At 40.2% G+C, this 14,123-nt stretch overlaps 4 protein-coding genes across 4 annotated transcripts; 2 read left to right on the top strand and 2 right to left on the bottom strand.

Moving 5' to 3' along the window:
* Window positions 1–1,280: 1,280 nt before the first annotated feature.
* LOC124070190 (histone H2A) lies at window positions 1,281–1,734 on the bottom strand. Its single transcript, XM_046409827.1, has one exon. It carries the CDS (start codon window positions 1,672–1,674, stop codon window positions 1,288–1,290), a length of 387 nt encoding a protein of 128 aa, XP_046265783.1. The 5' UTR covers window positions 1,675–1,734; the 3' UTR covers window positions 1,281–1,287.
* Window positions 1,735–1,992: 258 nt separating this feature from the next.
* On the top strand, window positions 1,993–4,789 carry LOC124070239 (histone H3-like). The gene is made up of 2 exons (XM_046409947.1): window positions 1,993–2,382; window positions 4,462–4,789. Exons 1-2 carry the CDS (start codon window positions 2,050–2,052, stop codon window positions 4,783–4,785), a joined length of 657 nt encoding a protein of 218 aa, XP_046265903.1. The 5' UTR covers window positions 1,993–2,049; the 3' UTR covers window positions 4,786–4,789.
* Window positions 4,790–5,400: 611 nt separating this feature from the next.
* Window positions 5,401–5,823, bottom strand: LOC124070202 (histone H2B 1/2). Its single transcript, XM_046409855.1, has one exon. It carries the CDS (start codon window positions 5,789–5,791, stop codon window positions 5,417–5,419), a length of 375 nt encoding a protein of 124 aa, XP_046265811.1. The 5' UTR covers window positions 5,792–5,823; the 3' UTR covers window positions 5,401–5,416.
* Window positions 5,824–6,430: 607 nt separating this feature from the next.
* Window positions 6,431–10,178, top strand: LOC124070009 (asialoglycoprotein receptor 1-like). The gene is made up of 6 exons (XM_046409594.1): window positions 6,431–6,961; window positions 7,306–7,416; window positions 7,514–7,885; window positions 8,222–8,367; window positions 9,149–9,249; window positions 9,351–10,178. Exons 1-6 carry the CDS (start codon window positions 6,775–6,777, stop codon window positions 9,499–9,501), a joined length of 1,068 nt encoding a protein of 355 aa, XP_046265550.1. The 5' UTR covers window positions 6,431–6,774; the 3' UTR covers window positions 9,502–10,178.
* The last annotated feature ends 3,945 nt before the right edge of the window (window positions 10,179–14,123 follow it).

A 14,123-nucleotide genomic window follows, 5' to 3' on the forward strand; every position in this document is an offset into this window, starting at 1 on the left:
AGGGAAAATTTGGGTGTTGGGTGCAAACCCCCCCCCCCCCCTTTCATTAGCCAACTGATGTGCCCTTGAGCAAGGCATTTAACCCCCCAATATGCTCCCCGGGTGCTTGATGCTGCCCACTGCTCCTGTGTGTGTTTCACTGCATGTAATTTGCCGGGTGTTGCATGTGTGTGTTCAACTAAGGATGGGTCAAATGCAGAAGACCAATTCAGTGTGTGTATGTAAAAATATATATACTGCCAATAAAGTTGATTCTTCTTCTTCCTCTCATTTTAATGAGCTGTGCTGAATTTACTGTTGCACAAACCTCCTGCACAGCTTTGGTATGAGTGTGGCAGTTCATACAGCTGTGATGCTGCCACCAGCTCGTACTCACTGGAGCACAGACACTGACAGATAATGTACAGGGAAACAGACATATGATTTTCACCCCAGTATGGCAATAAAAACATGCATATTGCTGTGCATTCAAATAATTTAGTTACTCCATCTTTAAACTCTGCATTAACATTGGCACACATATATACCTATAAGTTCATATCATCATCTGTGCTTATTTTAATTACAGTTGGCTTATTTTAGGGTAGGATTGATGTTTTCTGTGTGCAGCAGTACAGCATCTTTCACTTACCAATTCATGTTCATGTTTCAGACTTTGTAACTCATCTACCTCTGTCAGAGCCATAATTACACACCTGGACTAAATCTACCTCTCACCTTTTCGCACTCTGAAAAAATGTTATATTCCGATACTGTTTTTACTATTATTTATTTTCCTACAAGTGCCCTTTAGCGTATTTTATTGTATTTTTATACCCAGTATTTTGTGTCATACTGTATTGAAGTATACCACACTGCTGTAACAACCTAATTTCTCCTCAAGGATGAATAAAGTCATCTATCTGTCTATATTGCAGCACGTGGTCCAAATGGCACATTATTTCACTTGCGCTGTGCACTGGTCATGTAGTAATGACAGTAAAGTACTGCTCAGCTTCACTCGGATTCCTGCAAACTTTGATTTGTTACCATTAAACGACTTGGCTTTTTTGCTGATTTCTACCAGGTTTAGTTGTAGTGAGTCACAGATCTTTCACTTTGCTATTAAATACTGTGTGTTTAACAGCATAACATCTTTATTAGAGGCGATAAAAGAAAGGAGCGCGTGCGGAGTTGTATGATACAGCTTAGAAAACATTCGTAGACACACGAGAGGAACGTGACTCTTAAGTTGAGTGTGTGGCTCTTAAAAGAGCCTTTTGAGGTTGTTTTCAGAGACATTGAGGTTTACTTGGCCTTGACGGGCTTCTCGGTCTTCTTGGGCAGCAGCACAGCCTGGATGTTAGGCAGCACACCACCCTGAGCGATGGTCACTCCGCCCAGGAGCTTGTTGAGCTCCTCGTCGTTGCGGACGGCCAGCTGCAGGTGACGGGGGATGATACGGGTCTTCTTGTTGTCACGGGCGGCGTTGCCAGCCAACTCCAGGATCTCAGCTGTCAGGTACTCGAGCACAGCCGCCAGATAGACGGGGGCGCCGGCACCAACACGCTCTGCATAGTTGCCTTTACGCAGAAGTCTGTGAACACGACCGACTGGAAACTGCAGACCGGCACGAGAAGAGCGGGTCTTTGCCTTGGCTCTGGCCTTTCCTCCGGTTTTACCACGTCCGCTCATTTTGGAAGATACTTTCTCGAGTTTACGCTCAAAGAAACTGTAACTCCAAGCCCGCAAACCCTCCGCTTTATGTCTGCGCAGTGCGCGGGACGGATCCTACCAGACCAACCAGAAAAGGAGCTTCCATCAGAGGGCGGCCGCTCTGCATTTTGGCGAACTTTTTGAACTGATTTTGCCCAATGAGCAGCAGGGACTCGGGCGGTGGGTTGCTCCTCCAGGCGATGCTGAGCGTCAAGAGGAGCCCTTAACCAATCGGGGCCGGAGGTTTGCAGCAGCGTCACTAACTCCCAGCCGACCCAACAGCTTAAGAGCAGCGTCGCCTCCTTTCTTTTCTTTACTACATTTTCTCGTGTTCAGAGAAACGAAGAGGTAATAATGGCAAGAACCAAGCAGACTGCTCGTAAGTCTACCGGTGGCAAAGCCCCGAGGAAGCAGCTGGCCACCAAGGCTGCCCGTAAGAGCGCCCCGGCCACCGGCGGTGTGAAGAAGCCTCATCGTTACAGGCCCGGTACCGTGGCTCTGAGGGAGATCCGTCGCTACCAGAAGTCTACGGAGCTGCTGATCCGCAAGCTGCCCTTCCAGCGCCTGGTCAGAGAAATCGCTCAGGATTTCAAGACCGACTTGCGCTTCCAGAGCTCCGCTGTCATGGCTCTGCAGGAGGCCAGCGAGGCTTACCTGGTCGGTCTGTTTGAGGACACCAACCTGTGCGCCATCCACGCCAAGAGGGTCACCATCATGCCCAAAGACATCCAGCTGGCCCGTCGCATCCGCGGAGAGAGAGCTTAAACTGTCTGCTCCTGTACAAACCACAACGGCTCTTTTAAGAGCCACCTCAGTCTTCATTTGAGAGCTTTTCCTATGCGTCTTGTTTGTGTGATGTTAACTACAGGCTTCGTTCTAACGTCAGGCTGGTCGTCGGATTGTGAAACTTGTTGATAATATTAGCGGTTGTATGCCAGCTACCACAGGGACACAGACCACACAGTCACTGACAGACAGACTGCAGGGTGCATCTATGGAGTTACAGCCTGGTATTGTCACCCTCCTGTCCAGCACAAACACCTCAGTCACTATCTCACAACTTGTGTTGGTTACTAGTGATTGGCCTCTGAACAGCAGCCACTGGTCTCTTCCCTCTTCACTTTACACTTGCTTCATCATCACCATTCAACAGACTTTTTGTATTTTGCACATCGTTTCATTCCTACCTGCGTTTTTGCTCTTTTGCTCCTTTGAGCACCTGATTAAAAAGGTAATGCAGTCTTTTATGTGTCTTATTAATATGTGTCTTAATAATATATAATATTCGTATTTGAGTCAAACTTCACATTAGCTTTTGATCTAGCTGCTGCTTTTTTGTTTATATTTCCCCATTTATCATATAATTTTCAGCTTCTTTATTGTCTGCCATTTTATTTCTCTCTGTGCCGCAAACTGATTTTATTTGCAATCAAATCTTCCTTTAACATAAGATTATATGAACTTTATTGATCCCGCAGTGAGGAAATTCACTTGTGGCAGCTCACAAGAACAGAAAAGAGTGCAAAAACTGGTCGGGTCCACAGTCCACAAAGTACATTCATCTCTATTTGCTTGAATGTGACAAGAATGTTTCTTCATCACGCAAGCTTCCATTATTACCTTATGTGCACATTACTTTTACATTTAGGGATTTATAAAATAAATCTGTGTGGGAGCATACACTAACTTGTACAGCTTCTTTTTATCCTCCTTTATTTTAGGAGGCCTTTGGCACATTTAAAGGATGCCTAATGCAGGCAGAACTGATGAAAATATATAGCAATGAAAGTCTGACTACATAAACTTCATTTTCAATTTCCCGTATGCCTGACACTCAGGTATGGTAGATTCTTTAGGGAACACCTGGAAACATTTTCAAACAATTCTGACACATTTTCATGATTTTTCCTGCTGTTAAAAATGAGTTGCAAGAATGTTGAGGCCCGTGCAAACAGGCTAATAGAGAGGAGACACAGTCACAGTGCTATGCAGTGGTGTTCAACGAATGAATTGTCAAAAAAAATTCAAAAGTATCTGCCATTCACGTGACTTTTGGCAAAGATACACAGCAGGTAAAATAAATAAAAAAAATACATCTCAGCATTTAAATCAAGTGAGTGAGTGAAGAGAAACGTAAATTGCAGCGCAGGTTCAGCACTGGACAGAGACAGCAGCTGCCGGGAAGCTACAGCTGCACTCACCTGGGAGAGCTGAGACACAGCTGCAGCCAATCACAAAGCATCCTGCTACACTACAGGAGTTCACCTGTTTAGAGAAGAGCACCACCAACAGACGCTATCGTATAATGTCACTTTAACACGCAGGAAATTGTTTTTGTAAATAACTTCACCAAGTTTAATAGGAATAACGTCTGAGGCAAATAATATGGAACGTGTGAAAGTACATACTGTGTTTTATTTATATACTTTATAATTAATGACAAGATAAACCAACTTCATAAGAAATAATAAAGGCACAGAAAAGCTAGAACAAAAGACAGAAACCTACAGTCATCTCTTCTGATTTAACTGTATGCAGTCACATTATTGTTCTTCGGATTTTACTGATGTACAATTTTACTTTGAGTACAAGCTTTTAGGAAAAGCGATAGTGAACAATGTTAAAGGACACATGTCGTTTCCAATGTGCTGGTGTTCAGTACGCGGTGCTCGAAGAGGAGAGGCCGCCTCTGTTTCCTTTTACGTCCTCAGAGACGAGCTAAATTGCCGAGTGCGGAGGAGCTTTGCATTACTCTGTGTTCATCAGCGTATAGTAAGAATGAGTGGAAGAGGCAAAGGAGGAAAAGGACTCGGAAAAGGAGGCGCTAAGCGTCACCGTAAAGTCCTCCGTGATAACATCCAGGGAATCACCAAGCCCGCTATCCGCCGTCTGGCCCGCCGTGGTGGAGTGAAGCGTATCTCTGGTCTGATCTACGAGGAGACCCGCGGTGTGCTGAAGGTTTTCCTGGAGAACGTGATCCGTGATGCCGTCACTTACACTGAGCACGCCAAGAGAAAGACCGTGACTGCCATGGATGTGGTGTATGCTCTGAAGAGGCAGGGCCGCACTCTGTACGGCTTCGGCGGCTAAACGCGACAACTTCTCATCAATCAACAACAAAGGTCCTTTTAAGGGCCACACACTTATTTTTTTCTGAAGAGCTGTTTTCTACGTAGTTTATTGTTAATGTCCTTACATTTATGTTTATGTTCATGTATAAAGTACGACTAACTCAGCCCGTGCGTTGCAGTGTGTTTACATCCAGAACACGACAACGAGGAAAAACAAGCACCCAACAGAAACGGTTTGAGTACCCGAGTGGTCTCGAGACACATCCAGGTCGTTAAGTAGGCGCGGGGAGTTACTAATGTTTTATTGCTTCCCAGTGAAGAAAACGTGTGTGCTCTAATAAGTCAACAATCTATAGTACTTTTAATTACGGGAAGAACGTTTCAAGTTATTCTAGATACATGGTAATGGTAATCTCTGGGTCAACGAATTGATCTATTCTTCGTTCCAGGGGAAGCCTGACAGCAAGTGTCGCATTCATATTCGAGAGGTGTTTCGGTGTGCAGCCATTCTGATGTTTTTAAACGTTTCGTTAGTATTTAGTAAACGCATTAATTTCAGTTGGCGTGAGAGTTAAAAGAAACGTGTGCTCGTTACGGAGAAGTGGTGGCTCTTAGAAGAGCCGTTGGTTGGTCACAAGACAGATGGTTGTTTACTTGGAGCTGGTGTACTTGGTCACAGCCTTGGTGCCCTCAGACACGGCGTGCTTAGCCAGCTCACCGGGCAGCAGCAGACGCACTGCGGTCTGAATCTCCCTGGAAGTGATGGTGGAGCGCTTGTTGTAGTGAGCCAGACGAGAAGCCTCAGCAGCAATGCGCTCGAAGATGTCGTTCACAAAGGAGTTCATGATGCTCATGGCCTTGGACGAGATACCGGTGTCAGGGTGGACCTGCTTCAGCACCTTGTACACATAGATAGCGTAACTCTCCTTCCTGGTCTTTCTCTTCTTCTTGCCTCCTTTCCCGGCAGTCTTAGTCACTGCCTTCTTGGAGCCTTTCTTCGGTGCAGACTTGGCTGGTTCGGGCATCTTGCTCACGCTGATTAACACAGTGGTGAAGATGTCACAAAGGCTACAGCAACTGTTCTAATATGGCCTGCATGCAAACACGACTGTGTAGTCCCCCTCCTGTAATTGGTTGAGCTGCTCATTGGGTTGGAGGTTGTTTCAGTCTGGGCAGAGTTGTGTCTATCCCCGTAATTTTTTTGTTGTTGTTTTTATTCACTGAAATAATAGTAATACATCTTAGAGATTATTGCTAAACATGTGTACTTACTCATCTTGGTAAACAATGAGCAGAGAAATAGTCCATCAATAGCCAGTCATCTGCTGTGGAGCATTTACGATTATGGAGCAAGACTGTATGGCTGGACTATTTGAAAGTCAGTCTTCACTGCTTTTTAAGCAAAAAGTTAATAAATAAACAGGGCAGTGGATAGTCTACCACTGTCCTGTTTATTATGTACTTCTGGACTGGAAAAATTTCAAATATTCAACATACATCTATGAAAAACAGAAAATGCTTCACTATAACATCTATGGATGTACACATATCAAATGCTCAGATCAAAATAACAAAGAAAATGGTATGTTCAGAAGGAGGAAAATTTTGGGTTAAATTTAAATTTGCATGTTACCAATGTGGTATTGTTCACTTGTTCACTACAGCGCTTCTCAAGGACGACTTTCTGTATGAAATTTGAGCAACTGCATCTCTACGCTATCTCACCGACTACTGGTACTTGGGAATTTCATGTTACTACCATCTACTGGATTTTAAGATGTATGGCATTTATTCTGTGCCCAAGTGCCCTGTCTCGCAATGTTCATGAAGGTGAGAAAATCTTATGACACTTCCTGTATTTTCTTCCCTTTAAAGCCAATACAACTCAGATTACTTCCCTATCACCTTGTGCTACAGTAGGGTGATATAAAAGATAAAATACGGTGGAACTGGTCTAAACAGAACAGAGTACACCTGAGAGCCGAAGTGGGTGAAGTAAGAAAACAGTATGTCTGAGGATCTCTATGCTAAGCTTGACCTCACAAAAAAAGTTAGATTTCAGGCGGACGAGAAGGAGGACAGAAACACATATGCAGATGACAATATCAATGATTTAAGGATTTATGACAACTACTTGCCAGAGGGGAAAACTCAGCCGAAATCACAGGATAACACTACTGAAGACCAGCAGCAAAGTATCTATCTATCTATCTTTAAAAGGCTTACATATTAACCTGCAATCAAGATAATATTACAGTGTGTAGTTGTTTCTGTGTGTTTACTTTTATTACTGGGGAGTGGAGGTTCATTTTATTTTATTTGTTTACTCTTTCTTTATGATGTTCTGTTCATATTGGCGGTGAATTTATTATGTACTTTGAAACAGGAAATATTTCACAAACATACTTATGTATGTCTTAATGTCATTATTGTCAGATAAAACACTGTGCATAACATAATTAGCTTTGAATTGCCAAAAAGATAGATAACTGATTATTTAAAATGAATTCTCATCATCTCTGTGTACATGTGCCCACAGCCACTTCAGTCAATATAAGTTCAGTCAAAAATCATCTTGACATTGCTGCAGCGGTCCTAGGGCTGCTGTGTCTTGTCCTCCTGGCTGCAGTCACTGTCCTGGTGGTCCTATGTAAGTTTTCCACATTGACCAACCCAATATTTATGATACGTTTAGAAGATGTATGTGATCATTGAGCTTTCAACATTTTGAAACTTTGTTTTGGCAGTGATTCAAGACAAAAACTACTGGGACATGGAAAGAAATCAATTACAGACAAGTTACAATGAAATTAAAAGCTTCAGCGGCAACCTGACCTTAAAGACAAACCAGTTAGAAAAAGAGAGAGACCTCCTGAAAGCCATCAACAATAACCTCACCAATGAGAGAGAAGAAATTGAAAGCTTCAATCTCAACCTGACCTTAAAGACAAACCAGTTAGAGAAAGAGAGTGACCTTCTGAAAGCCATCAACAACAACCTCACCACTGAGAGAGATGAAATTGCAAACATCACAAGCCAGTTAGAGAAAGAGAGAAACTATTTGAATGCCATCAACAACAACCTCACCATTGAGAGAGAAGAATTACAGAAACAGCTTGGTGAGTGAAAACAGTAATTAATTAAGTAATTATTTAAATTAAAGGAGTATTGTAGTTGGAGCTAGTTTGCACAAAGACTCTTGGGGTTAAAATGACTTAGCACATTTCACAAATTGTTAAACTTTTCCTGTAACATGGTTTTCATTTATAGCTTATTATTATGTTTAGACATTGAGAGCTTTTTGACCCAAGGGCAGATAGGAGACACAAAGTGCAGCATATTATTGCTGAGAGTGGTATTTTCTGCTTGATGCTCTGTGTTTTTGTCTTTTATCTTCTTATGAGGTGATGTGCAGTATTGTGATTGAATGCATGTCGTGTTGTGTCATTAAACAGAGAGAACACGCTGTCCTGACCAATGGATAAGGTTTGAGGATGGTTGTTATTTAATTTCCACCTCAAAGAAAAACTGGACTGACAGCAAGCGGTTCTGTGAAGAAAAAGATGCACAGCTGGTGATAATATCTAGTGAAATGGAACAGGTAACTGTATCTTCTTGCTCACGATACTTTTATTTTATTCTCTGTTAACTCTGTGTTGAAATGCAGTTAATGCTACCAGAACATGAAATTTGCTTATCTTCTGCAATTGATTATTTCACTTCAAAAGTTACATTTGTATTATTGTTTTTTGATACCAGGTTGCATTAGAAAAGTTGGAGGAAAACAAATACATTTTCAATCAACGTTATTTTGTATTGGGTATTAAAAGTTCGTCATTTGTCCTTTTAAAAAGACGGAAGAGGAGGCAAAGGTCAGTTTGGTAAAACAGGTTTAGTCTTCCTGAAGAGTACGATAAAGGGAAGAGGGGTCCACACTGACTTCTGCAAGGCTGCAGAAGTGAATGTTCAATATGAACAGGGTAAGAAGGAAATGAGGCATTCAAACCGACGAATGTTGTGACAAAGAAAGTTCAGTTGTGTTGTTTTAACTCATCTACCAGCATTATCTTCTTTCAGACAATACATTTTTGACATGATGAAAAAACGCATATGTGACTGGTAGGATTATTAATGAACCTGCTGCATTTTATTATGTTTAAGTATTCCACAAAGTAATGACAGTGACAACGAACATACAAAATAACAAGATGCTGAAACTGAAGCAACTGAATGGAAATTGGCTGTCATTCATTTTATTACTTAAACCTGTGTTTTTCCCACTGTGATGTGTAAAAAGGGGGACTCTTTATATATTTTCATCTCTATTAAAGGACACTTAATAAGAAGGAGAAAAAACTGATTGTAATTTCTTTGAAATGCAGAGGTTTATTAGCTCATTTGGCCCGCGTAAATGGATTGGTCTGACTGATGAAGAGACTGAAAATACTTGGAAATGGGTGAATGGAAAGAAAGAAACCACGTTGTAAGTCATTCTACATTTTCTAAGTTTTTTTTTACAGTTCTTTATTTATAGTATTTTAATTATTAATATTTTTTGGCTGAGCTGTTTTTATTCATTTCTAGGTACTGGACAGACGGTCAACCAGATAATAAGAGAACAAATGGCAACGGTGAAAACTGTGTTGAAGTTTACACCAGTGCTCCTCTAAACACCTGGAATGATATGAACTGCAATTTTCAAACGCACTTCATCTGTGAGAAAATACTTCAGTAAAATCAGATTGTTTTGGACTGATTCCACATCCAGGGACGGATTATGGACTGGGCACCCAGGGGCCGGCCTCTAGCCCAAAACAATTTGCAATGCCAATCAACAATATATTTTCATCTGTCTTTTTCAGAGGGGCTCCATTCTCCTCTATCGTCTTACTACCAGGGCCCCTGACCTTGTTATAGGGCATCTGAAAACTGGGTGGGAGGGGGGACCTCTGACATTTGGCTACCAAGGGCCCTTGTGTGTGGGGGGGTGCTTTCAGAGGGCCCTCTGGCTACCAGAGCCCCCAGCCTTGCTATAGAAACTCTAATGAAAAAGGATGAGGGGTGGCGGTCCTCTGACTTCTGACTACCAGAAGCCTTTCAGATTATGCTGATTATCTCTTGATATATTTTAGCGACTTTTTTTGTGTGTGTGTGGTGGTGGTTGGGACCGGGGGCTCCGTGAAGGCCAACACAACCCTTAATCTGTCCCTGCCCACATCCACGCTTTTACACATGTAGAACAACAATAACATGATTTGCATTTCCCTCTTCTGAAAGCAAAAGGGTTCATTTCTGTGCTGTATTTTCATGTATAAACAAAATGCTGAGCTGAAACATTTCAGTTATATTCATCAGTTATTTGTTGTGTTTGTGATGTGATGTAATGCAGAAAAACAAAACAAATAAATAAAAATATTTGTCTCAAGTGACCTGATTAATTGTATGATTTAATTAATTTTAACTGTGATTCTCAATTATTTCATTTAGTTCTTTGTTTAAGTGACTTAGAACACTTGATAACATAATCACCATCACGACTGAACAAATGGTATTTCAATGGAGTAACAGGACTGACAGAATGCTACTATGATTTAAATTTCTAAAAAAAAAAAAAAAAAGTAAAGTAATTCAGTTTGATAAAAGATAGTAAAAGACAAATCAATGCAAAATTTATTTCAGTATCACAAAACTTCATTCTGCAATTGAATTTTTTTTTTTAGGTTAGGGAATTATCATGTGATAGGAAACAAACAATATGGTTTTGTCATAGCAGATATTGCTATCGATTATGAGTAATCAATCAGATTAGCAATACAAAATACAAATAGTGTTATATATGAAACAATTGTTTTAGGTTAATTTATTTTATCAGCAATCAGGCAAAAAAGGAATCTGAAAAATGCTAAATATCAGATCTGCTAATCACACAGCAAAGATAATCAGTCTATTGCTAGTTAACGATGTAGTAATATACCATAATTAAAATGAGTAATAAACAGATTTTTCTTCCACCAGGAAGTCACAGGAACATTTTAAATCATTCCCACAGATTTAGGGAATTTTTTCCATGTGATCTTCGAGCTTTCTACATTCTGAAATCTTGCTGTGGTAGTGATTCAAGACAAAAACTACTGGGACATGGAAGGAAACTGAGTACAGAAAAGTTACAATGAAATTAAAAGCTTCGGTGGCAACCTGACCTTAACCAGTTACACAAAGAGGGGAACTATCTGAATGCCATCAACAATAATCAACAACAACCCTATCATTGAGAGAGAATTTCAAAAACAGCTTGGTGAGTGAAAATACAAATAATTGTTTAAATTAATGGAGGAGTTTGACATATTGGAAATTACATTTATTAACTTTCTTGCCAAGAAAGTATTTGATCTCCCCCTGCTGACAGCAAGCAGTTCTGTGAAGAAAAAGATGCACAGCTAGTGATAATATCTAGTGAAATGGAACAGGTGACTATATCTTTTTGTTCACAATACTTTTATTTTATTCTCTGTTATCTCTGTGCTGAAATGCACTCAATGCTACCAGAACATTAAACCTGCTTACCTTCCCAAATTTGATCATTTCACATCAGGATTTAAATTTGTGTCATTGTTTTTTGATGTTGTTAAAGTATTGCATTAGAAAAACTGAAGTAAAACCAAACAGTTTATTTTCAGTTCATGTGACTTTGTATGTGGTATTAAAAATTACCTTTAAAAGGGTAGAAGAGGAAACAAAGGTCAGTGTGAAATGTATGAAAAAAGGAAGAGGGGTCCACAATGCCTTCTGCAAGGCTGCAGAACTGAATGTATGATGTGAACAGGTAAGAAATAAATAAAGCATTCAAACTGATGAATGTTGAGATGAAGAAAGTTCATTTGCGTTTTTTACTGTTCTAACTGCATTATCTTTTTCAGAATAAAAAAATGTAATCCTCTTAACATTAACAGTGATGGGAGGCATGGTCGCACCGTGGTTAACACTGTTGCCTCACAAAAGGGTTTTGGGTTCGAGTCTGGGTCTGGGGTACTCTGGCTAGTACCCTAGGTGATTGTCTGTCTTTGTGTGTTGTTTTTGTTATTGACTGGCAATCTGTCTAATGAAACAGGACATTTCCTTTTAACTGGCTAAGTAACATATACACCTTTCTGATAACACTTTGAATTATACAACACAAATTAATATTTAATAAATACCAGTGAAATACTGAGTACCCATAAGGATTTTAAAACCACAACTGTAAAGCATAGCATATCTTTTGTCCCTAGCATTTTTTAATTTTAATGTCAGTAAAATAATGCTGCAGTGCATCTCCAACGATAAACCTGATTTGAAAGTTGTGTCTTTTACATTTCTAATGCTAACCCTCATTGTTGTGTCTTTAGAAGCTGTACACCTGTGTTTTAGTTCTGGAGACTGCTCGGGATTGTATGATGAGGTAAGCTGTATTGTCCAAACAGGTGTAACAAAACTGACAAAGGGTGTGTGGGTGAAAAGTGGGTTTGCCAAGATTTTAATACTGAAGGAGTGCTGACAAATTCACCACATGTTACTTGTGAAAAGAGACATTCAAACATATTTGTCTGTGTCATTATACCTAACATTATCTGGTCTTGTCCTTTATTTCAACTTCCCTACGACCACAGATGACCCACTCACTCTGTTGGTTCATTTACTGCGTGTTGTCTTTCCAGTTAAACTCTCGAGTTATGGAGAAAAATCAAATGTCAAAATGAACAGGTGAACAGGTGGATTTAGAAGGCTTAAGCAGCTGCCTGAAAGCAAATTATTTATGACTTCCTTTTATTTTTTGCTCCTCCCCTTTTACATGTCATCATCAGTGTGGCTGTAGAGGAGTCATCAGAAAAGAGACGCAAGAATTTTTCCAAGATATAACACGAACTTGGTAATACTGTGAGTATAGTAGTAAAACCAGCTGTTAACCTGGATCATCAGTGTATGAGAAATGATATCGGAGAAGGTACACGCTGAACCTGACATCACCAAGGAAGTTCATTTTGATCAGGACTACACTGAGAGCATAGTGGACATCTATGTCAGTGCAGAAAGCCTGAGAGTGTATGAAAACCCCTGGATGGAGAGTATGTCACCAAATATACCAGGGCTTCAGCATGCAGGTATGGACCTGACAAGCATGAGCTGCAAGCATTGCAGGAGGGCTGACATAGGTTTCGTTTTTATTTATTTTATATGTTTACAGTAATATAGAACTAGCATTTCATGGCAGCATCCTAAAACTTCTGAAACTGATGCTTTTTTATTTGTTTTGTTAAGAGTCTGTGGTCAGTGAAAACTCAGAGAGGAGAAACGGCAGCAGAACAGATTCAGTGTGTCAGCATGTAGCCTATCTTCTCCTTCTGGCTGGGATTCTGGCCCTCATTTGCCTCGGGGTCCAAAGTGAGTTTTTCCTGATTCTGTTTGGTGTTGATAGTAGAAAAAGAAAGAACTGAGCACAGCATGTGGAAATTTTCAGCTGTTGTTTTGTTGTTCCCCTTGCAGTGAAAACAGACAAAACCAGCTGGATAAGAGAGAGAAACCAGTTACTGGCAGATAATGCCAATCTCAGTAAAATAAGGGATCAGTTAACAGCCAATAATACTGAACTCAGCAAAGAAATAGAAGACTTGTGGAGGAAGCGTTGCCGTAAGTGAAAATATTACCACTTCCACTACCATTTTATCATCTTTGTTCATTGGTGTGATGTTTAGTAGATTTTTTGTGGCAGTTCCTTCTGAAAATGTAAAGATGCAAAAAAAAAAAAAAAAAATACAACAACAAATGAAGTAGACAACAATCTATTACAACAAAATATCCTTGATGTTTCATTCATTTTTTGTTTGTTTTTAACACATATATCTATTAATGGTTCAAAGCAGCACACATACTATTTCAAACAGCCTAGCAGCTTTATACAAAATATTTCTATCATTCCTAATTTTAAATGCACATCTATGACATCATGAGTAGAATTAAAAAGCAGGAACAGGATGTAGACTGGGTTGTGTTCACAGTTCCTCTGCAGCATTTACGGCTGGTCACCCTGCTAATGTGTAGTTCCACCTGTGTGCCAGGGACATAATGGACTGCACTTCTCTCTGTGGTTTTTGAAACAAACAAACCAAAAAAAAACAAACTATGTGCCCCAGTTGTTTCTGTCCCAAAAAAAAAGTTCCTCTATTGTTCTATTGTCATACACCTACCTAAATGTATTACAGTGGTAGTGAAGTGACTAATAATTACGCTTAAGTGCTGCTCATCAATGTAAAGCTGTTGAAATAAGGAGGAAATGCTTTCAAGCAAATGTGTTTAATGGCAAATATTTAAAGAGCTAGTTTG

This window comes from Scatophagus argus, chromosome 2 (genome assembly GCF_020382885.2).
Source record: "Scatophagus argus isolate fScaArg1 chromosome 2, fScaArg1.pri, whole genome shotgun sequence".
Classification (NCBI taxonomy): Eukaryota; Metazoa; Chordata; class Actinopteri; family Scatophagidae; genus Scatophagus; species Scatophagus argus.

What these genes read in the sequence shown, in the direction of transcription:
- LOC124070190 (XM_046409827.1), bottom strand. Translation starts at nt 1,674, where the DNA reads ATGAGCGGACGTGGTAAAACCGGAGGAAAGGCCAGAGCCAAGGCAAAG.
- LOC124070239 (XM_046409947.1), top strand. Translation starts at nt 2,050, where the DNA reads ATGGCAAGAACCAAGCAGACTGCTCGTAAGTCTACCGGTGGCAAAGCC. An exon ending in TTGAGGACACCAACCTGTGC is followed by an intron (nt 2,383 to 4,461) that starts GCCATCCACGCC and finishes TGTGTTCATCAG; the next exon opens with CGTATAGTAAGAATGAGTGG.
- LOC124070202 (XM_046409855.1), bottom strand. Translation starts at nt 5,791, where the DNA reads ATGCCCGAACCAGCCAAGTCTGCACCGAAGAAAGGCTCCAAGAAGGCA.
- LOC124070009 (XM_046409594.1), top strand. Translation starts at nt 6,775, where the DNA reads ATGTCTGAGGATCTCTATGCTAAGCTTGACCTCACAAAAAAAGTTAGA. An exon ending in CACTGTCCTGGTGGTCCTAT is followed by an intron (nt 7,417 to 7,513) that starts GTAAGTTTTCCA and finishes TTGTTTTGGCAG; the next exon opens with TGATTCAAGACAAAAACTAC. An exon ending in AGAATTACAGAAACAGCTTG is followed by an intron (nt 7,886 to 8,221) that starts GTGAGTGAAAAC and finishes GTCATTAAACAG; the next exon opens with AGAGAACACGCTGTCCTGAC.